This window comes from Triticum aestivum, chromosome 6A (assembly GCF_018294505.1).
Source record: "Triticum aestivum cultivar Chinese Spring chromosome 6A, IWGSC CS RefSeq v2.1, whole genome shotgun sequence".
NCBI classification, from domain to species: domain Eukaryota; kingdom Viridiplantae; phylum Streptophyta; class Magnoliopsida; order Poales; family Poaceae; genus Triticum; species Triticum aestivum.
Window position 1 is genome coordinate 607,314,246 of NC_057809.1, and position 23,141 is coordinate 607,337,386.

The window sequence follows — 23,141 nt, forward strand, 5'->3', positions numbered from 1 at the left end:
CTGCATCAGCCTCATTTTTTGCAGGGCTTTACTTGACAGAAAACTAATAGAACATCCATATGGTAGTTGCATAGTCCAGAGATCGATGGGCCAGGAAATGGACAAATTAGGGGCATATGCTGGTGTTGTTTATAGTTTAGTGGGTTGGGCCAAAACTGCTAATGTTCCCCACTTTGGCCTGGCCATGGCTAAAATGCTCCTAACCCAGGTCCTAGGCCCGCCCATGTGCATGTCAGTACATAAACTTGTGACTCTTGTCTCATGGGTTCAGTTTAATACATCAACTTGCAAAGTGCATGAAGCATGAACCAGGCAAGAATTTGGTTTTCGTCCAAATCATGCCATCAAGGGATAGTTAAGCCTAGATGGCCTTCCATGTTGGAAAATGATGCACGTATGGCACACGTGATGAAACCGAACTAGGTAGGGCACATTTAATTTGTGAATAGATCCTTGATTTTTCTCTTGTCATTCCCCATTTGCAATCTCTGTTGTGATAGAGGAGATGAAGCACCATGGCAACATCATGGTCGACCTCAATGTTGCTTAACTTTCACGTCAAGGAGATGGAACTGGGACATGACAACCAGATGAAGAACCGAATTACGGTGAATTTTCGTCCTGATCTTCCAATGTCTTGTCAAAATTCACCCAGATGCGAGGAGCATAAAGAGTAGGCAGTCCTACTGATCAAGCCCCTGAGTGAACTATAGGGTTCTGACGAAGGTGTGTGAAAATACAGGAGAAGGACCTTGTGATGCAATTCGAAGATAACATTTTAATTTGTAAACTTCTAGATATGCCAGGACAAATAAATGGCTCACGTTCATAGCATATGCGTCATTTCCCAGAAAGATTAGCCCTCTTCACGTGACAAGTTTATGTACTGTCAGTGCAATTACCTCTTTTGAACCCCCATACCTGTGTCACTTCTAGTACTATAACACTTGCTCGCCAATGTAAGTCATCTAATTGCTAGTGAACAAGATGATATTTGACTGAGCCACTTCATAGATAAGAGTAGATCGAGCTACATTCAAATGTCCAGACAAATTAGAAGTGTGCCACACACTTCTTTGATTCTATGTATTTCTTTATATTGCAAGTTTTGATCTAGGTCGAAGATAAATGTCAACTGTGGTAGGCTTTGTTTTCTATGCATTACATTAATTTAATGAGAACTCATAATCATAACACGGGATGTAGGTGTTGACATTAAGCCTTGTTAATAAATGTAGACAATGGGTTGTGAATAGTTTCCTTGTATGTTGATTCAGATTTTTATTAACTGGTATTAGATCAAATTTTAAGGTTGCAATTTCAAATTGATTTAGATGAGCAATTGTGTCAAAATAAGTCACCAAGGTGGATCGACCAAGAAGTGTCAGAAGTGTTGGAGCAAGCAATCGGGGATCTCGACGAAATAGGCAGGTTCGAGATCAATCAGTGTGCAACCAAAGGCACATTAGTGTGTTCAGCGGGGTGCTATGACATGGGCATCCCGTAGCGTGTGTGCTAGCTTAGAGAGCCATTTATTTTTCAAAATTCTCCATCTTAGTTCTTCCACCCATGCAATAGAGAGGGAGTGAGAAAAGAGCGGTTAATCCTATTTTCCTTTTCCCCTTATAGATGGAGTCTGAAATAGGAGTCATGGAATAATGTTCAATTCAAATATTTATTCCTGTTGTCTAACAAACAAACATTTGACGCACACCCCACGTGCCCCTAGGTTGGCCCATTAAAGTAAATGTTTTCTGAAAAAGGTTATTAAAGATTTAAGGAAATATTGTGGAAAGACGATTTAAATAATAATTAAAACTATTTGGAAATAGGAAAATATATTTTTATTACCATTTTAAATAATGTTCTAAAATAATATTTCAAATATGAAAAAGTCAAGAAATGAAAAGTTATTCCTGCACAAATAAAATGTTCATATCAATGTAATAAAATGTTAGTTGCATAAAAATATATTTCTTTATGCAAGAAATTATATACATATATGAAGATATTTAATATTTTGTTAAAACAAATATTATTGATAATATATGTATTTATAAAATAAAATGTTCATCGCATATTTTTAAAATACTTTTGTGTACCAAAAATTGTATTCTTGTAAGAAATTTACATATTACTTTAAAAAAACATATATGTGAAAAGAGAGGTTATTGTGTATTTGAAAAAGTTCATGGAGACAAAAAATATAGTCATATGTTAAAGAATGTTTATGGATAAAAAAGAAGTACAGAATAAATAAATATTTTGACTACTAAGAAAAGTAAACATTAAAATGAGAGGGAAAAGTAAAAATCAACTAAAAACTTCGATGAAATCTAGATCTAGATGTAGAAATAGCTAGCAGTCCTCTACCTCCAAGTATCTACTACCAGAAGATGTTGAAGGTTCGTAGACCGGCAAGAAATTAGTGAGTAAATAATACAGGATTGCTAAATCTCAGTCGGCTGAGACTTAACCATGTCTTAGTCAATGTCTCAATGATATATTCATGGGACCTTATGTGGAGATCCTTGCAAAAAGATTATTTTATTTTTATTTTTATAAGTTCTATCACTTGACTGAGACTTCGTTAAATCTCAGTCGACTGAGATCTAGCCACACCCAAAATAATAACGACCAACTCCAAAACTCCTCTACATATGCCTTCCTAATACCCTTTTAGGAGGCTCCTTCTATTGGGATCCTCTATTGTTACACTACGGTCATCCCGCTAAATCCCCCTTGTTCTTTTTTCTTCTCCTTTTGTGTTGAAAGAAAGAACAAAAAATAGACGATGGTGGGTGGTGAGCCCCAACAAGTGGCGACGATGGCCTTTGGTGAGCTCCGATGTGCAGTGGTTGCAGCCATGAGCTCCAATGGCTAGTGGGGTAGGTGAGATGGAAGGAAAATCTCAAAGTGGTTGGTGATCTATGGGAAAGAAAGGCCCTATTCTTTCTCTAGATGTGGTGAAGATATGTGTTGTACTAAGGGCTCTAGGTAAGTAGAAAGAGGGTTAAAATGAGATTTTTTTTAGCCAAAGTTCCTTCAATAGTAATAGAGAGTGGATGATTGGAATTGCTCCGATACACAATCGATGATTAGCTAGTTTCTTTCATCACCTTCCCACCTTCCTCGAAGAAGACTTCCACCAAATTGACATGCTCACTACAAACTACTCATGTTAGGCTACACCTAAAGTGGAAGGCATCCCACAAATCTGGTACTGTCATTGTCATGGAGTACTGACTAACACGAATATTGGAAGAATAGTCATCAAAATGGTGATTAGAACACCTCTTCATGTCCGGGAAGAAAACTCTTGACCTAACCTTTATTGGCCAGGCTTAATAAGGCCAACTTTCCTAAGGCATTGTCTCATTGGTGTTGTTCTAGCATTCATTGGTTGTTCATCACCTTCCCACCTTCCTTGTCGAGGTTGTCTCTGGCCAGATGTTGTGATGACGGCGCAAGGGCCTTTATCACTTCTTCAAGGTGTTGGTACAAAAAGGTCGACCTAGTCATAGGTGTTTTTTTGGAGAAAACTTCCTATCTATTCATTTTCAATCATGTTAGTACAATGAACACGGTCTATAGACCACCTACTGACGACTACAAGCACTGAAGCGAACCAAAGACGACCATCATCATCGCCTCTCCCTCGCTGGAGTCGGGTAAAATTTGTTGTAGTAGAAAGTCGAAAAGTCGTTTGTTAAGGCCCTATAGGACCACGACACCAGAGCAGCAACCGCCACCAATGAAGAGACACATAGATCGAAAGGATCCAACCTGAAGACACATGAACATAGACGAACAAAGACCAGATCCAAGTAGATCCAGCAAAGATAACTACAAACCAAATCCTGTGAGGTCTACCGGAGGCAATGCCTCCACACGCCCTCCGATGATGGTAGACGCACCACCTGAAATGAGGCTAGGCGAGGAGAACCTTATTCCATGTTTAGGGAGCTGTCGCCGTCTCATCTTCCTGAGCATGACAAAAATCCTAACAAAAATCAAAAGAAACATCTAAAAATGAAGTCCTCCCACCGGCAAGGGGCAGGATCCACTGCGCCCCCATGGCCCTAGGGCCACCGGAGATAAGGCGAACCGACGGCGGCGGCAGCGGGAAACAAAGGAACCCTAGCTTTTTTGGAGAAAGCGGCGGGGTGAGATGCGATCTTGCTCTGCTTTTTTAGATGACCGTGGTACGTAGAAATCACATACCTAAACTACCTAGTCGTGGGTGTTACATTCATATCTTAAGGGTTTTGACATAGTTATCTTTTGTACTATCTTTGTTGATGTTTTTAATCTTGTTGTCATGCATCAACTACAAGGGAAAAAAATGTGCCAACCTTCTTTTCAATCTCTAAAAGAGCTCCTTTTGAAAAGAGAAAGAAGGTGTGAATTATAACCTACAACAACTATTAAACAAAACTACACAGATGCATCTAGAGCCCTTCAGCATGCAACAGTCCTGATCAAAGAAAAGTAAAAAATCAACGAAAAACCAAGCGAAACCAAAGACCAAAAAACCAAAAAAAAAAAAACTTCGATCGGATCTAACTAGCAGTCCTCTACCTCCAAGAATCTATTAGCAGAAGATGTTGAAGGTTGGTAGACCGGCAGGAAATTAGTGTGAGTAAATAATAACGAGCAACTACAAAAATTCCTCTAAATCCTTTTAGGGAGTCCTTTTATTGGGATTCTCTTTTTTTCTAAACCACGGTCATCCCGCTAAATCCCTCCTACTCTTTTGTGCTGAAAGAAAGAAGAAAAATATAGACGATGGCGGTTGGCGTGCTCCAGCAAGTGGCGCCGCCGATGGCCTTCAGCGAGCTCCAACGTTTCGTGGTTGCAGCCGTAAGCTCCAGCGGCTGGTGGGGGTAGGTGAGATGGAAGGTAAATCTCGTGGCGGTTGTTGTTTTGTGGGAAAGAAAGGCCCTCCCATCTCTCTACATGTAGTGAAGAAATATGTTGGACTAAGGGCTGTTTACACTCTAGGTAAGTAAAGAGAGGGCTAAAGTGAGATTTTTTTTTATCCAAAGTTCCTTAAATAGAGATAGAGAGTGGGGCAGGGGATGATTGGAATTGCTCTGATAGACAAGAGGGCACTAGCTAGTTTCTTTGCTCACCTTCCCATCTCCATGGAAGAAGACTTCCGCCAAATTGAAGTGCTCACATCAAACTACTCATGACAAGTTATATCTAATGTGAGAAGATGTCTCACAAATCTTCTCGTGTCATTGGCGTGGAGTATTGACTGGCGTGACTATTGAAAGAGTCATCATTAAGATGGTGACTGAAACACCTCTTCATGTCTAGGGTGAAAACTCTTTGTGTAGTCTTTATTGGCCAGGCTCAATAGTGACCAACATGCATAAGGCCTTGTCTCAATGGTTGTGTGCTAGCGTTCATTGGTTAATCTGGGCAACCAGTACGTAAATTCTTGTCCAGGTTATCTCTGACCAGACGTGGTGATGACCATAGAGGGCTTTATCCCTCCTTGAAGATGTTGCCGCGGAAAAGGTCGACCAAGTCGTAGGTGTTACATTCATATCTTATAATGGTTTTGACATACTCCCTTCGGTCCTTTTTAGTTCGCATATAAGATTTGTCTAAAGTCAAACCTCGTAAAGTTTGACCAACTTTACAGAAAAAAAATATCAACATTCACAATATGAAATCAATATCAGTAGTTGTGTCATGACTTAAATTTTCATATTGTATAACTTTAGCATGATACATGTTGATATTTTTTCATATAAATATGGTCAAACTTTATGAAGTTTGACTTCAGACAATTCTTATATGCAGAGTAAAAAGGACGGAGTAATTATCTTTTGTACTCTTTGCCGATGTTTATAACTTTGTTGCCTTGCATCAACTTCAATAAAATAATGTATGTGTGCATTACAACTATGTCGAGCAGAGATGTCAACCTTCTTTTAAATCTCTAAAAAAACCTCCTTTTGAAAAGATAATTTTTTTGTGAATTATAACTAACTATATTAAACGAAACTACGCTAATGGATGTAGAGCCGTTCAACACGCAGCAAGTGATGTACTAGTAGTTACTCCCTACTAATGGATTTAGATTACTAAAGTAGTGATATAAACACTCTTATATTAATTTACGGAGGGAGTACTAGTAGACAAAGCAACGCTCACGTGCGCCATCCTAGGCTGGACTTTGGAATCATCAATGGTTTAATAATTTCCCTATATAAACAGCAGCGTGTGGATCAGCTTGGAATATTCCTAGCTGGGACTTAGAAGTTAGAACACGCGCGAGCACGCCCACATCGAGCACACTACCTGCAATGGCAACTTCTTCTCCCTCGCCTACGGTAATCCAGATGCCTCCACCGACGGCGACCAAGGACGTCGACGACGACGGCGAGATAACACCCGCCGGCACGGAACCGCCCACGGCAACACCTACCATGGACAGGGTCATGTCGAGCGTCACGAACCTTGCGCAGCTCCTGCCGACGGGCACGGTGCTGGCGTACCAGGCGCTGTCCCCGTCCTTCACCAACCACGGCAAGTGCGAGGCCTCCAACCAGTGGCTCACCGTGGCACTGGTCGCCATCCTCGTCGTCATGTGCCTCTTCTTCTCCTTCACCGACAGCCTCGTGGGCCGCGACGGAAAGCTCTACTACGGCGTCGCCGCGCCCCGTGGCTTCAACGTGTTCAACTTCCCCGGCGAGGACGAGAACCGGGAGTGGGACAGGGACGAGCTCTGGAGTCTCCGCCTCCGGCCGCTGGACTTCGTGCACTCCTTCTTCGCCGCCGTGGTTTTCCTCACGGTGGTGTTTAGCGACGTGGGGCTGCAGAACTGCTTCTTCCCCGACGCAAATAGGAACACCCAGGAGCTCCTCAAGAACCTCCCGCTGGGCATGGCGTTTCTGTCCACCTTTGTGTTCACCATCTTCCCCACCAAAAGGAAGGGCATCGGATTCAGCGACAATACTCCTGGCAGGAAGGTCGATCATTCAATTTAATCAAGTTCGATTCCCATATTTTTTTGAAGAAAAACAAGGAGCTAGGGAAAACGTAGCAGGAACTGCAAACAATGAAATGTGTAATAGAAGTTGTCGATTGTATCGAAAGAGAAAATAATCGTGGGTTTTCGAAGGATATATTAGGTGCCTGCCAAAGTTCTCATGAGAAAAAAATTCGGGCAATTTGAGAAAATGCCACATCTTTCCTCGGACTTTGCTTCTATAGCACACCTTTTTTTTATTGAATTATATACCATATCTTTGATCAATAGCTTGACAAAATACCATAAATTGATTTTTTTTTCCTTCTTTTGCAAGTCCAGGCCCCACACCTCATTTTTGCTAGGACGAATTTGCCCTCGCCTCCTCCTAGGCTTACCAAGCCGTAATTTGAAGAACAAATGGAAAATTCAAACTAAATTACGCCTCCTTAATCAGATGAATACTTTCTCATAATTGGGCTTAACTTTTTTTCTCTCTTGCAAAACATATTAAGCAACAGCGTACTAGTATTCTTTATTTTTCTTGCTAAAGGGGTTTCCTCCCGGTTTCATTAACGAAATCATAGTAGTTCGTACGGAAATACAACAAGACAGAACGCATGTATAACCACCAACCGGCTCATGCAAAACGCATGAGAGGCAACATGAACAGATACACTGTCGCCGCAAGTTTCAGAGGCCTAGCTCGCCAAAACAGAAGCGTTCCAGCACCACAGACCATAAGGACCGCCAATGTTTCGAAGGATTATAAAAACAAAAAAGTTTGTTCGATGTCCCGCTGTCATTGTAGCAGCCGTACGTACGTGAACCAAGCTACAAGCTGCTACTGGCCAATCGTTTTTTGTGCAAGGAGCATACGTTATGTCGCGTGAATTTTGTCTCCGTCCAAGGTCCAGAGCTGTCGACGTCCGCACCCACGCACGCACGCACGTACGTACATAGATGCTTCGAGCTGCAGCTTTCTTTCCGTTTGATTCGTTGGTCATACGTACGTACAGTACATATCTTTTGGCCTTGAACGTTTCTTTCTTTCTCCGTCCGGTAACGTTGAATATTACTAGAAGATATATATGCCGATCTCTTGTTCGTCGATGTGATCAGCTGCTGCTCGTGTCGGTTTTTTTTAGAAAAGGAGGATGACCCCCGGCCTCTGCATCTGGACGATGCATACGGCCACTTTATTAATTATACTCACAAGACCTTACAAAGTAATACAACAGCAAGACTAAGGCCACCGTCTAAACAACAACTGTCGCTACACCTATCCAAATGATGTAGGGGCGCTGATAGCCTGGGCCTAATACCAAACAGACATTGCAGTCAAACCTAAACATCTAAGACCTGAGGTCCCAACCAGGACGCCTGCCTGGTATGGGGCACCTACCAGTCCGGCGCACTTCTCAATCAGGACGCCTGCCGGGTATGAGGCCGCCACAGCCACCTGCCACGAGTCCATCTTTAGAGCTGTACTGTTGCATCTACCGTGCCAGATCTCTCTGCCATCGACGTCACTGTTGGGGAACGTAGCAGAAATTCAAAATTTTCCTACGTGTCACCAAGATCTATCTATGGAGAGACCAGCAACGAGTAGAAAGAGAGTGCATCTACATACCCTTGTAGATCGCTAAGTGGAAGCGTTCAAGTGAACGGGGTTGATGGAGTCGTACTCGTCGTGATTCAAATCACCGATGATCCTAGTGCCGAACGGACGGCACCTCCGCGTTCAACACACGTACAGCCCGGTGACGTCTCCCACGCCTTGATCCAGCAAGGAGAGAGGGAGAGGTTGAGGAAGACTCCATCCAACAGCAGCACAACGGCGTGGTGGTGATGGAGGAGCGTGGCAATCCAGCAGGGCTTCGCCAAGCACCATGGGAGAGAAGGACGACTTGGGAGAGGGGGAGGGCTGCGCCAGAACTTCGTGTATAGCTCCCATGCGCCTCCCCACTATATATAGGGGTGGAGGGGCTGGTTTCTTGCCCTCCAAGTCCATTGGGGCGTTGGCCAAGGTGGGAGGAAAGAAATCTCATTATTTCCTTCCCCACCGATTGTTATCCCCTCCTTTTAGGGATCTTGATCTTATCCCTTCGGGATATGATCTTATTCCTTCTAAGGGGGGATCTTGGTGCGCCTTGACCAGGGGTGTGGGGCCTTGCCCCCACTACCCACGTCCATGTGGGTCCCCCCATGCAGGTGGGCCCCACTCCGGAACCTTCTAGAACCTTCCCGGTACAATACCGAAAAATCCCGAACATTTTCCGGTGGCCAAAATAGGACTTCCCATATATAAATCTTTACCTCCGGACCATTCCGGAACTCCTCGTGACGTCCGAGATCTCATCCGGGACTCCGAACAACATTCGGTAACCACATACAAACTTCCTTTATAACCCTAGCGTCATCGAACCTTAAGTGTGTAGACCCTACGGGTTCGGGAGACATGTAGACATGACCGAGACGTTCTCCGGTCAATAACCAACAGCGGGATCTGGATACCCATGATGGCTCCCACATGTTCCACGATGATCTCATCGGATGAACCACGATGTCAAGGACTTAATCAATCCCGTATTCAATTCCCTTTGTCTATCGGTATGTTACTTGCCCGAGATTCGATCGTCGGTATCCAATACCTTGTTCAATCTCGTTACCGGCAAGTCACTTTACTCGTTCCGTAACACATCATCCCGTGATCAACTCCTTGGTCAAATTGCGCATATGATGATGTCCTACCGAGTGGGCCCAGAGATACCTCTCCGTTTACACGGAGTGACAAATCCCAGTCTCGATCCGCATAAAACAATAGATACTTTCGGAGATACCTGTAGTGCACCTTTATAGTCACCCAGTTACGTTGTGATGTTTGATACACCCAAAGCACTCCTACGGTATCCAGGAGTTACACGCTCTCATGGTCGAAGGAAGAGATACTTGACATTGGCAAAGCTCTAGCAAATGAACTACACGATCTTTTGTGCTAGTCTTAGGATTGGGTCTTGTCCATCACATCATTCTCCTAATGATGTGATCCCGTTATCAACGACATCCAATGTCCATAGCCAGGAAACCATGACTATCTGTTGATCACAACGAGCTAGTCAACTAGAGGCTCACTAGGGACATATTGTGGTCTATGTATTCACACGTGTATTACGATTTCCGGATAATACAGTTATAGCATGAATAAAAGACAATTATCATGAACATGGAAATATAATAATAATACTTTTATTATTGCCTCTAGGGCATATTTCCAACAGTCTCCCACTTGCACTAGAGTCAATAATCTAGTTCACATCGCCATGTGATTAACACTCACAGGTCACATCACCATGTGACTAACACCCAAGAGTTTACTAGAATCAGTAGTCTAGTTCACATCACTATGTGATTAATACTCAATGAGTTTTAGGTTTGATCATGTTGCTTGTGAGAGAGGTTTTAGTCAACGGGTCCGAACCTTTCAGATCCGTGTGTGTTTTACAAATCTCTATGTCATCTCCTAGATGCAGCTACCACTCTCTATTTGGAGCTATTCCAAACAATTGTTCTACTTGGAGCTATTCTAAATTATTGCTCCATTATATGTATCCGGTCTCTCTACTCAGAGCTATCCGGATAGGTGTCAAGCTTGCATCGTCGTAACCTTTACGACGAACTCTTTTACCACCTCCATAATCGAGAAAATTCCTTAGTCCACTAGTTACTAAGGATAACTTTGACCGCTGTCCTGTGAGCCATTCTTGGATCACTCTTGTACCCCTTGACTGACTCATGGCAAGGCACACTTCAGGTGCGGTACACAGCATAGCATACTGAAGAGCCTACGTCTTAAGCATAGGGGACGACCTTCGTCCTTTCTCTCTATTCTGCCGTGGTCGAGCTTTAAGTCTTAACTTCGTACCTTACAACTCAGGCAAGAACTCCTTCTTTGACTGGTCCATCTTGAACACCTTCAAGATCATGTCAAGGTATGTGCTCATTTGAAAGTATTATTAAGCATTTTGATCTATCCTTATAGATCTTGATGCTCAATGTTCAAGTAGCTTAATCCAGGCTTTCCATTGAAAAACACTTTCAAAATAACCCTATATGCTTTGCAGAAATTCTACGTCATTTCTGATCAACAATATGTCAACAACATATACTCATCAGAAATTCTATAGTGCTCCCACTCACTTCTTTGGAAATACAAGTTTCTCATAAACTTTGTACAAACCCAATTTTTTTTTATCATCATCAAAGCATACATTCCAACTTCGAGATGCTCACTCCAGTCCTTAGAAGGATTGCTGGAGCTTTGCATACTTATTAGCATCTTTCGGGATTGACAAAACCTTCCGGTTGTATCACATACAACCTTTCCTCATTAAAATCGTCGAGGAAACAATGTTTTGACATCCTATCCGCAAGATTTCATAAATAATGCAGTAATCGCTAATATAATTCCAACAGACTCTTAGCATCGCTACGAGTGAGAAAATCTCATCGTAGTCAACTCCTTGAACTTGTCGGAAAACATCTTAACGACAAGTCGAGCTTTCTTAATGGTGACATTTACCATCATTGTCCGTCTTCCTTTTGAAATCCATCTGTACTCATTAGCCTTACGACCATCGAGCCGTTCTGCCAAAGTCTACACTTTGTTTTCATACATGGATCCTCTCTCGGATTTTATGGCCTTAAGCCATTTATCGGAATCCGGGCCCACCATCGCTTCTCCATAGCTCGTAGGTTCATTGTTGTCTAGCAACATGACCTTCAAGACAGGATTACGTACCACTCTGAAGTAGTACGCATCCTTGTCATCCTACGAGGTTTGGGAGTGACTTGATCCGAAGTTTCATGATCAATATCATAAGCTTCCACTTCAATTGGTGTAGGTGCCACAGGAACAACTCCCTGTGCCCTGTCACACACTAGTTGAAGAGACGGTTCAATAACCTCATCAAGTCTCCACCATCCTCCCACTCAATTCTTTCGAGAGAAACTTTTCCTCGAGAAAGGACTCGATTCTAGAAACAATCCATATTGCTTTCGGATCTGAATTAGGAGGTATACCCAACTGTTTTGGGTTTCCTATGAAGATGCATTTTATCCGCTTTGGGTTCGAGCTTATCAACCTGAAACTTTTTCATATAAGCGTCGCAGCCCCAAACTTTTAAGAAACGACAACTTAGGTTTCTCTAAACCATAATTCATACGGTGTCATCTCATCGGAATTACGTGGTGCCCTATTTAAAGTGAATGTGGTTGTCTCTAATGCCTAACCCATGAACGATAGTGGTAATTCGATAAGAGACATCATGGTACGCACCATATCCAATAGGGTGCAACTATGATGTTCGGACACACCATCACATTATGGTGTTCCAGGCGGTATTAATTGCGAAACAATTTCCACAATGTCTTAATTGTGTGCCAAAACTCGTAACTCAGATATTCTCTATGATCATATCATAGACATTTTATCCTCTTGTCACAATGATCTGCTACTTCACTCTGAAATTACTTGAACCATTCAATAATTCAGACTTGTGTTTCATCAAGTAAATATACTCAACATTTACTCGAATCATCTGTGAAGTAAGAACATAATGATATTCACTGCATGCCTCAGCACTCATTCGACTGCACACATCAAAATGTGTTACTTCCAACAAGTTGCTATCTTGTTCCATCTTACTGAAAATGAGGCTTTTCAGTCATCTTGCCCATGTGGTATGATTTGCATACCTCAAGTGATTCAAAATCAAGTGAGTCCGAACGATCCATTTGCATGTAGTTTCTTCATGCATATACACCAATAGACATGGTTCGCATGTCTCAAACTTTTCAAAAACGAGTGAGTCCAAAGATCCATCAACATGGAGCTTCTTCATGCGTTTTATACCATTATGACTTACATGGCAGTGCCACAAGTAAGTGGTACTATCATTACTATCTTATATCTTTTGGCATGAAAATGTGTATCACTACGACCGAGATTCAATAAACCATTCCTTTAGGTGCAAGACCATTGAAGGTATTATTCAAAAATAGAGTAACCATTATTCTCCTTAAATGAATAACCGTATTGCGATAGACATAATCTAATCATGTCTATGCTCAACGCAAACACCAATCTCGGTGGTAGAGGGAGCGTGCGATGCTTGATCATATCAACCTTGGAAACACTTCCAACATATATCGTCAGCTCACCTTTAGCTAGTCTCCGTTTATTCCATAGCTTTTATTTCGAGTTACTAACACTTAGCAACCGAACCGGTATCCAATACCCTGGTGCTACTAGGAGTACTAGTAAAGTACACATTAACATAATGTATATCCAATATACTTCTATCGACCTTGACAGCCTTCTCATCTACCAAGTATCTAGGGTAATGCTGCTCCAGTGGTTGTTCCCCTTATTACAGAAGCACTTAGTCTCGGGTTTGGGTTCAACCTTGGGTTTCTTCACTAGAGCAGCAGCTGAATTGCCGTTTCATGAAGTATCCCTTTGTTCCCTTGCCCTTCTTGAAACTAGTGGTTTCACCAACCATCAACAATTGATGCTCCTTCTTGATTTCTACTTTCGCGGTGTCAAACATCATGAATATTTCAAGGATCATCATATCTATCCCTGATATGTTATAGTTAATCACGAAGCTCTAGCAGCTTGGTGGCAATGACTTTGGGGAAACATCACTATCTCATCTGGAGGATCAACTCCCACTCGATTCAAGTGATTGTTGTGCTCAGACAATCTGAGCACAAGCTCAACGATTGAGCTTTTCTCCCTTAGTTTGCAGGCTAAGAAAATCGTCGGAGGTCTGATACCTCTTGACGTGGGCACGAGCCTGAAATCCCAATTTCAGCCCTCGAAACATCTCATATGTTCCGCGACGTTTCGAAAACGTCTTTGGTGCCTCTACTTAAACCATTTAATTGAACTATCACGTAGTTATCAAAACGTGTATGTCCGATGTTCGCAACATCGACAAACGACGTTGGGGTTCAGCACACTGAGCGGTGCATTAAGGACATAAGCTTTCTACTGATCGCATAATCGCTACTATCAACTTTCAACTATATTTTCTCTAGGAACATATCTAAACAGTGGAACTAAAGCGCGAGCTTACGACATAATTTGCAAAAGGTCTTTTGACTATGTTCAGGATAATTAAGTTCATCTTATGAACTCCCACTTAGATAGACATCCCTCTGGTCATCTAAGTGATCACATGATCCGAGTCAACTAGGCCGTGTCCGATCATCACGTGAGACGGACTAGTCATCATCGGTGAACATCTTCATGTTGATCGTATCTACCATACGACTCATGCTCGACCTTTCGGTCTCCGTGTTCCGAGGCCATGTCTGCACATGCTAGGCTCGTCAAGTTAACCCTAAGTGTTTTCGCTGTGTAAAACTGTCTTACACCCGTTGTATGTGAACGTAAGAATCCATCACACCCGATCATCACGTGGTGCTTAGAAGCGACGAATTGTAGCAACGGTGCACAGTTAGGGGAGAACACTTCTTGAAATTTTGTAAGGGATCATCTTATTTACTACCGTCGTTCTAAGCAAACAAGATGCATAAACATGATAAACATCACATGCAATCAAATAGAGTAGTGACATGATATGGCCAATATCATATAGCTCCTTTGATCTTCATCTTCGGGGCTCCATGATCATCTTGTCACCGGCATGACACCATGATCTCCATCATCATGATCTCCATCATCGTGTCTCCATGAAGTCGTCTCGCCAACTTATTACTTCTACTACTTTGGCTACCGGTTAGCAATAAAGTAAAGTAATTACATGGCGTTGTTCAATGACACGCAGGTCATACAATAAATAAAGACAACTCCTATGGCTCCTGCCGGTTGTCATACTCATCGACATGCAAGTCGTGAATCCTATTACAAGAACATGATCAATCCCATACATCACATATCATTCATCACATTCTTCTTGGCCATATCACATCACATAGCATACCCTGCAAAAACAAGTTAGACGTCCTCTAATTGTTGTTGCATCTTTTACGTGGCTGCTATGGGTTTCTAGCAAGAACGTTTCTTACCTACGCAAGACCACAACGTGATATGCCAATTGCTATTTACCCTTCATAAGGACCCTTTTCATCGAATCCGTTCCGACTAAAGTGGGAGAGACTGGCACCCGCTAGCCACCTTATGCACCAAGTGCATGTCAATCGGTGGAACCTGTCTCACGTAAGAGTACGTGTAAGGTCGGTCCGGGCCGCTTCATCCCACAATACCGTCGAAACAAGATTGTACTAGTAACGGTAAGCATATTGAACAAAATCAACGCCCACAACTACTTTGTGTTCTACTCGTGCAAAGAATCTACGCAATAGACCTAGCTCTGATACCACTGTTGGGGAACGTAGCAGAAATTCAAAATTTTCCTACGTGTCACCAAGATCTATCTATGGAGAGACCAGCAACGAGTAGAAAGAGAGTGCATCTACATACCCTTGTAGATCGCTAAGCGGAAGCGTTCAAGTGAACGGGGTTGATGGAGTCGTACTCGTCGTGATTCAAATCACCGATGATCCTAGTGCCGAACGGACGGCACCTCCGCGTTCAACACACGTACAGCCCGGTGACGTCTCCCACGCCTTGATCCAGCAAGGAGAGAGGGAGAGGTTGAGGAAGACTCCATCCAACAGCAACACAACGGCGTGGTGGTGATGGAGGAGCGTGGCAATCCAGCAGGGCTTCGCCAAGCACCACGGGAGAGAAGGACGACTTGGGAGAGGGGGAGGGCTGCGCCAGAACTTCGTGTATAGCTCCCATGCGCCTCCCCACTATATATAGGGGTGGAGGGGCTGGTTTCTTGCCCTCCAAGTCCATTGGGGCGTTGGCCAAGGTGGGAGGAAAGAAATCTCATTATTTCCTTCCCCACCGATTGTTATCCCCCCTTTTAGGGATCTTGATCTTATCCCTTCGGGATATGATCTTATTCCTTCTAAGAGGGGATCTTGGTGCGCCTTGACCAGGGGTGTGGGGCCTTGCCCCCACTACCCACGTCCATGTGGGCCCCCCCCATGCAGGTGGGCCCCACTCCGGAACCTTCTAGAACCTTCCCGGTACAATACCGAAAAATCCCGAACATTTTCCGGTGGCCAAAATAGGACTTCCCATATATAAATCTTTACCTCCGGACCATTCCGGAACTCCTCGTGACGTCCGGGATCTCATCCGGGACTCCGAACAACATTCGGTAACCACATACAAACTTCCTTTATAACCCTAGCGTCATCGAACCTTAAGTGTGTAGACCCTACGGGTTCGGGAGACATGTAGACATGACCGAGACGTTCTCCGGTCAATAACCAACAGCGGGATCTGGATACCCATGATGGCTCCCACATGTTCCACGATGATCTCATCGGATGAACCACGATGTCAAGGACTTAATCAATCCCGTATTCAATTCCCTTTGTCTATCAGTATGTTACTTGCCCGAGATTCGATCGTCGGTATCCAATACCTTGTTCAATCTCGTTACCGGCAAGTCACTTTACTCGTTCCGTAACACATCATCCCGTGATCAACTCCTTGGTCACATTGCGCATATGATGATGTCCTACCGAGTGGGCCCAGAGATACCTCTCCGTTTACACGGAGTGACAAATCCCAGTCTCGATCCGCATAAAACAATAGATACTTTCGGAGATAACTGTAGTGCACCTTTATAGTCACCCAGTTACGTTGTGACGTTTGATACACCCAAAGCACTCCTACGGTATCCAGGAGTTACACGCTCTCATGGTCGAAGGAAGAGATACTTGACATTGGCAAAGCTCTAGCAAATGAACTACACGATCTTTTGTGCTAGTCTTAGGATTGGGTCTTGTCCATCACATCATTCTCCTAATGATGTGATCCCGTTATCAACGACATCCAATGTCCATAGCCAGGAAACCATGACTATCTGTTGATCACAACGAGCTAGTCAACTAGAGGCTCACTAGGGACATATTGTGGTCTATGTATTCACACGTGTATTACGATTTCCGGATAATACAGTTATAGCATGAATAAAAGACAATTATCATGAACAAGGAAATATAATAATAATACTTTTATTATTGCCTCTAGGGCATATTTCCAACAGTCACCACGACGCCAGACAGCGTCGTCCTCCTGCGCGAGTCCATCCTCCCACATCGAACTCCGAATCTGCACTGCGCCACGCCGTCAAGATCCGTCGCCATCAATGTATGGATGAAGCACCGCTCCACCAAAGAAACCGTCCGCTGGTCCCGCAAAGCAAGGCGCGGCACCAAGTAGAAGGCCGAAGCGCACCGCCACCACGCCACCAGCAGCCCCGCCACCAAGAGCTGTTCCCAGCCGCCGCCTTCAAGAAGGAGCACGACACCAGGGTGCCGTCGACGCCCAGACCAGGGGAACAAAAGCTTTCGCCATAGCTCGAGGAGGAGGCGGAAGGGAGAGGATCCACCCCAAAGCCTTCAGGAAGGGAATCGGCGCCAAAGGCGTCGACTTTGGGGAGGCTGCCGCGCCAGCCAGGTGTCGTGGTTCTAAGCCTGACAGTAGAGTGGGGGTAGGTATGGAGAGGCAAGGTCCTAGCTATGGAGAGGTTGTAAACACAAAGGATGTACGAGTTCAGGCCCTTCTCGGAAGAAGTAACAGCCCTACGTCTCAGAGCCCGGAGGCGGTCGAGTGGATTATGAATGTATGAATTACAAGGTGCCGAACCCCTCTGCCTGTGGAGGGGGGTGGCTTATATAGAGTGCGCCAGGACCCCAGCCAGCCCACGTAGGAGAGGGTTTAAGGTGAGTTAAGTCTGGGGCGTTACTGGTAACGCCCCACATAAAGTGCCTTTACTATCATAAAGTCTACTTGATTACAGGCCGTTGCAGTGCAGAGTGCCTCTTGACCTCCTGGTGGTCGAGTGAGTCTTCGTGGTCGAGTCCTTCAGGACAGTCGAGTGAATCCTCGTTGGTCGACTGGAAGGCGACCTCTTCTAAGGATGTCCTGGGGTAAGTTACTTGGATCAGGTCCATGACCCTACCCTAGGTACATAACCCCATCATTAGCCCCCGAATGGATTGAGGCTTCGAGTGAAGAAGGAGTTGATGTCGTTTCCGATTAATCTTTGTGCTCCGGTTGTGCGCTGTTCTGGACCAAAGAATTCCTTTGTCGACAGGAAACGACTTGCCTTCAGTCGACTTGATCCATTCTTGTTTTTGCGTCGAGTGATCTTTCAGGCTTCGACGATCTCCGAGCGACGGATCGCCGAAAACACCGCGCCTGACAGACTGATTTGTTGCTCGCGGATTCCGCGGGATGCGAAATTTTGGGGCGCGCGCGAAGCGGGGCGGACCGCGGCGTTCGGATGGGACGGGGCATGGACGCCTCGATCTCCGCGCCGCCTTTTTCGCCACGTATCCCGTCTGCATAACTGTTCCAGATATGATTAGATCGACCGGGCCCACCTGTCATCCACTCGGAAGGGACCTTATAAATGTGCCCGGCGAGGATTTCTGTGCTGCGCCTTAGCATTCTCCCTCTCTCTCTGCTTCCTTCTTCCCTGCTCAGCGTGCTTGCTCTCGCCCCCGCACCACTTCCCTTCGCGCATCTCGCCGGCGACCATGGGCAAGGAGAAGACGGTGGCGCTGGAGCGTGCAAAGAAGGCGTCGGCGTCGGAGAAGGCGAAAGGAAGGTCCACCAGCCGCGGAGGGTCCTCGTCCAGATCCCGCCTGCCGAAGGGCTGGGTCCAAGGAGACTGGATCCAGTCGACTATCACGGAGAACGACCTCCTCGACATGGCCAACGAGGGCTTGATCCCCCATGGAGCTGCGAGGCTTCCGGGGAAGGAGTGGCAGCCCCAGCCAGAAGAGGGTGAGTGTGTGCTTTTGGCCACCCATGTTGATCGCGGGTTTTCCTTGCCACCGAGTGTTTTCTTTCGTGGCTTTTTGAACTTCTTCGGAGCGCAACTCCACCACTTTACCCCAAACTCCATTGCCTATCTTGCCGCGTTCGTGTCCATGTGTGAGGGTTTCTTGGGCTGTCGACCGCACTGGGGTTTGTTCAAACATATATTCACGTGTCGATCTCAGACCGTGAAGAAGGCGAGCCCAGGTGATGAAAAAAACCCGAGTCGTCCAAATGTGCGGAGGCCTGGGGATTCAGGTGAGGAATAAGAGCACCTTCCCGCCCATGACCTTTCCCGAGTCCGTCAGAGGCTGGCAGTCGACTTGGTTCTACTGCCAGGTCCAGTCGACGCCAGGGCAGTCGAGTGGACTCCCTCCGTTCACCATGGACCGAGTGCGCAAGCCTTCCCCTCTGAAGCTGATTCCGGAGGAGAAAGCTGACGTGAAGATGTTGATGGAGCGCGTGGTGCAGTTGGTTCGGGAGGGAGTGACGGGTATGGATCTCCTGGAGGTCTTCCTCAGGCGACGCATCCAGCCCCTCCAGTTCCGGAGCCACTGCATGTGGTTGTACTGTGGGACCGAAGACGAGACTAGAGTCCATCCAGAAGCAGTCGACGATGCCACTCTGGAAAGATGGATGGCAGCCGTCACCGGAAACAAGGACAACCCACGCGGAGCCAGAAGGATTCCTCCACTCGACCACAACAGTGATCCAAATAAGGTACACTTGCCCTGCTCTCCACTGCATTCTTGTCGCATTCATCTCTGCTTACTCTGCCGACTGGTCGACTGATCATTGTCTTGATATCTGCTAGGCCCTCACCGAGCTGTACTCGATGCCCAACGGGGCACAAACTCCGACTGAGGAGGGTGAGGCGAGTGGGGGCGAGAGCCAGGACGAGGAAGAATGGGACTCGGACGTTGCAGGGGACGACGACGACGATGATGATGACGACGGCGATGATGATGATGCCGAAGACGAGGAGGAAGAGGAGGAGGTCGTGCCACCGCGCTCGGAAAGGCGGTCGAAGCTCGTCCACGACCCTTCGACTGAACGTGGCAAGGGGGTTGCGACGCAGTCGACCAAGCGCCCTAGGACCACTTCTCCAGCGCCGACTGAAAAGGCGCCGAAGCAGCTTAGGGGGGCTCCGCCAAAGCCGACCAAGCTCCTGCCGAAGATGAAGGTGTCCATCCCCACCATATCAGGGTAATTGTGCTGCTCATATTTTCTTATTATGTGCGAACTTTATCTCTGGTCGACGCTGAAGTTAGTCGACCGATCCTTTGGAGTTGCAGTGCTGCTACTTCTGAGACCTCGGCCCGGGCAGATGACCACGAGATGGAGGATGCAGCAACTTCGAACCCCGGTACTGTATTCTTAACATCGTTCTTAGTCGACTGACTCGCGATCTCTGATCCTGATTCTTCTCCGCAGCTCCACCCAATACTGTTATCAATCTCCCTGATGACGACGAGGATGAAGAAACACTGGCACGCAGGAGGAGTCGGAAAGCGTCCGCCAGTAAGGTGCCTCAGGATGTGACGGCGCCTGAGATTCTGACTGTGGAAGAAGAGAACATCACTCGACACACGGTGTCCTTCGCAAATCCACTAACGAGTGCTCAGCAGCCCTCCCTCTTCACGATGCACCACGTCCCAGAGGACCAAGCTGGCGCAGCGAAGGAGGCAATACGCCAGGCGGGACTCATGATGGAGCAGCTGAAGACTATCCGGGATGCGAGCCAGGCAGCTTATGACGCCAGCTCTGCCCTCCAAATCAATGTCCAGGTCAGTCGACCGCTGTTTGTTCTGTTGGATATGCTACCAAAAACTTTTCTTTTCTGGAATTTATAGTAATCACCCACTGGGTGTGTCGAATAAACTCCGTGTTAGCGGGGGCACGCTGAGTGTACCCGCTGGGTGTAGTCCCCAAGGCTAAGGTCGACTGCTGGCAGTCGGCCTTAGGCTTTATAATGTCAATCTTTCTGTCAGTCGACTGGTCGACTGGATTTCACAAACCGGTGGGGGCACGCTGAGTGCACCCACTGGGTGTAGTCCCCGAGACTGTGGTCGACTGCTTGCAGTTGATCACAGTCTTAGAGAATGCATCTCGCACATTTTTTTTTGAGGTCGACTGGTCGACTTTGCCTTCAACAGGATTAGTGGGGGCACGCTGAGTGCACCCACTGGGTGTAGTCCCCGAGACTACGGTCGAATGCTTGTATTTGGCTGTAGTCTTAGAAACGTGTGTTTATCCCTTTTTCACTCGGAAGTGAATTATATTTGACATTTAGTCGATTGGTTCTTCACAGAACTCCTGTGATCTTGTGGCTCGCTACTCAGAGCTGGAACAAAAACATACTCAAGTCGAGCTGAGCTTGAGGCTGGTTCAGGAGAAGCTGACAAAGGCAAAGGAGGAGACCGAAGGTATGTTTGGTGAGACCCTGACGACTGCTTTTCCCCTTGCTTGTTTCAGCATCTGATCTTGCTGTAACTTGCAGGTAAGGTAAGGGAGGCCCAGCAGAAGAAAGACCTTGAGCTAGCTGAGAAGATCAAGCTTGCTGACGAGAAGTTAGCTTCAGTTACCAAGCTCGAACAAGACAATACCAATCTGAAAGCTGCTCTTGGGATTGCCAACAAGGAGGTCAGTTGACTGAAAACTGACAAAGCTGCCCTGACCGACCAAGTCAGCAAATTGACTGAGAAGAAAACTGAACTGGAGGCCTTCCTGAGCGGCCTTGCCAAAAAGTTGTTCCTTATGCTTGAAGGTAAACCTCCATGTTTGGCAAATATTTCCAATTGTGGCTTTTTCCATTCGGCTATCTCCTTGACTTAGTGATCACCCTTGCAGAATTTTGTCAAAACTTTGAAGAAGAAACCAGCCGACTGGAGCCAAACCTTGACCCCGTCAATTCTCCGGTGAACGACGAAGTTGCCATGGATGTTTTCCGACTGGAGTCTCGTGTTGCAGCTGTCGTGGACTATCTCGCAAGGCTGAAGGCCGCCACATCTCGCATCGACTCGACGCTCTGGCCTGAGGAGACACTTCAGAATGACCTTGAGTCGCTGATGGCCCGCTTGAACACGATCCCTGGTCGAGTGCAGGAGTGGAAGAAGTCCTCGGCTCGGTGTGGTGCAGATGTCGCTCTGTGTCTGGCCCGAGTCCACTGCAAAGATGCGCGAGAAGAGAAGCTGGCGGCCCTTCGGGTGGCCAATACCAAGAAGCACGACTTCAGATCCTTTATGGAAACTTTCCTTGCAGCTGCCACTCGGATCTCCGACGGGATTGACCTTGATGAATTTGTTGCACCTTCCAGCCCTCCACAGGAGGGGTAAAAAACTTCTTCTGGCTCGATGCTTTAAATTTGCCTCGGTATGCCGAGTGAAATTGTAACCGACAAACCTTAACAGGCTTGACGCCTGAGCACTTTCGGTTCCTTTAGATGTCGATTCAAACTTGGATTTGGTGCTTGAATACGATTGCCTTCGGCTCGGAATGTCTTTTGTAGGTTCAAGGCAAGGTGCCTGTGCTGCAATCGATTTATTCTTTAGTCCACTTAGACGAGCACTGGGCTGCAGCTAAGCCCCCGAGTGAGAGGGTTGCTCTTCACTCGGTAGGATTTTCATAACTTAGGCGAGCACGAGGCTGCAGCTAAGCCTCCGAGTGGAAGGCTGGCTTACCACTCGGTAGGATTTTCACAACTTAGGCGAGTGCTTGGACTGCAGCTAAGCCCCCGAGTGAGAGGGTTGCTCTTCACTCGGTAGGATTTTCACAACTTAGGCGAGTGCTTGGACTGCAGCTAAGCCCCCGAGTGAGAGGGTTGCTCTTCACTCGGTAGGATTTTTATAACTTAGGCGAGCACGAGGCTGCAGCTAAGCCTCCGAGTGGAAGGCTGGCTTACCACTCGGTAGGATTTTCACAACTTAGGCGAGTGCTTGGACTGCAGCTAAGCCCCCGAGTGAGAGGGTTGCTCTTCACTCGGTAGGATTTTTATAACTTAGGCGAAACGGATTCGCAGCTAAGCCTCCGAGTGGGAGTCTGGCTCACCACTCGGTAGGATTTTGATAACTTAGGCGAAACGGATTCGCGGCTAAGCCTCCGAGTGGGAGTCTGGCTCACCACTCGGTAGGATTTTTACAAACTTAGGCGAAACGGATTCGCAGCTAAGTCACCCACTGAGGGGAATTTCATTGGACAAAAAATAAAAAGTGA

At 46.0% G+C, this 23,141-nt stretch overlaps 1 protein-coding gene across 1 annotated transcript; it reads left to right on the forward strand.

Annotated features, from left to right (window-relative positions):
* Nucleotides 1-6,258: 6,258 nt before the first annotated feature.
* LOC123131335 (protein DMP10) lies at nucleotides 6,259-7,216 on the forward strand. The gene has a single exon (XM_044551030.1). The coding sequence runs from the start codon at nucleotides 6,324-6,326 to the stop codon at nucleotides 7,005-7,007; it is 684 nt and encodes a 227-aa protein (XP_044406965.1). The 5' UTR covers nucleotides 6,259-6,323; the 3' UTR covers nucleotides 7,008-7,216.
* Nucleotides 7,217-23,141: the final 15,925 nt, after the last annotated feature.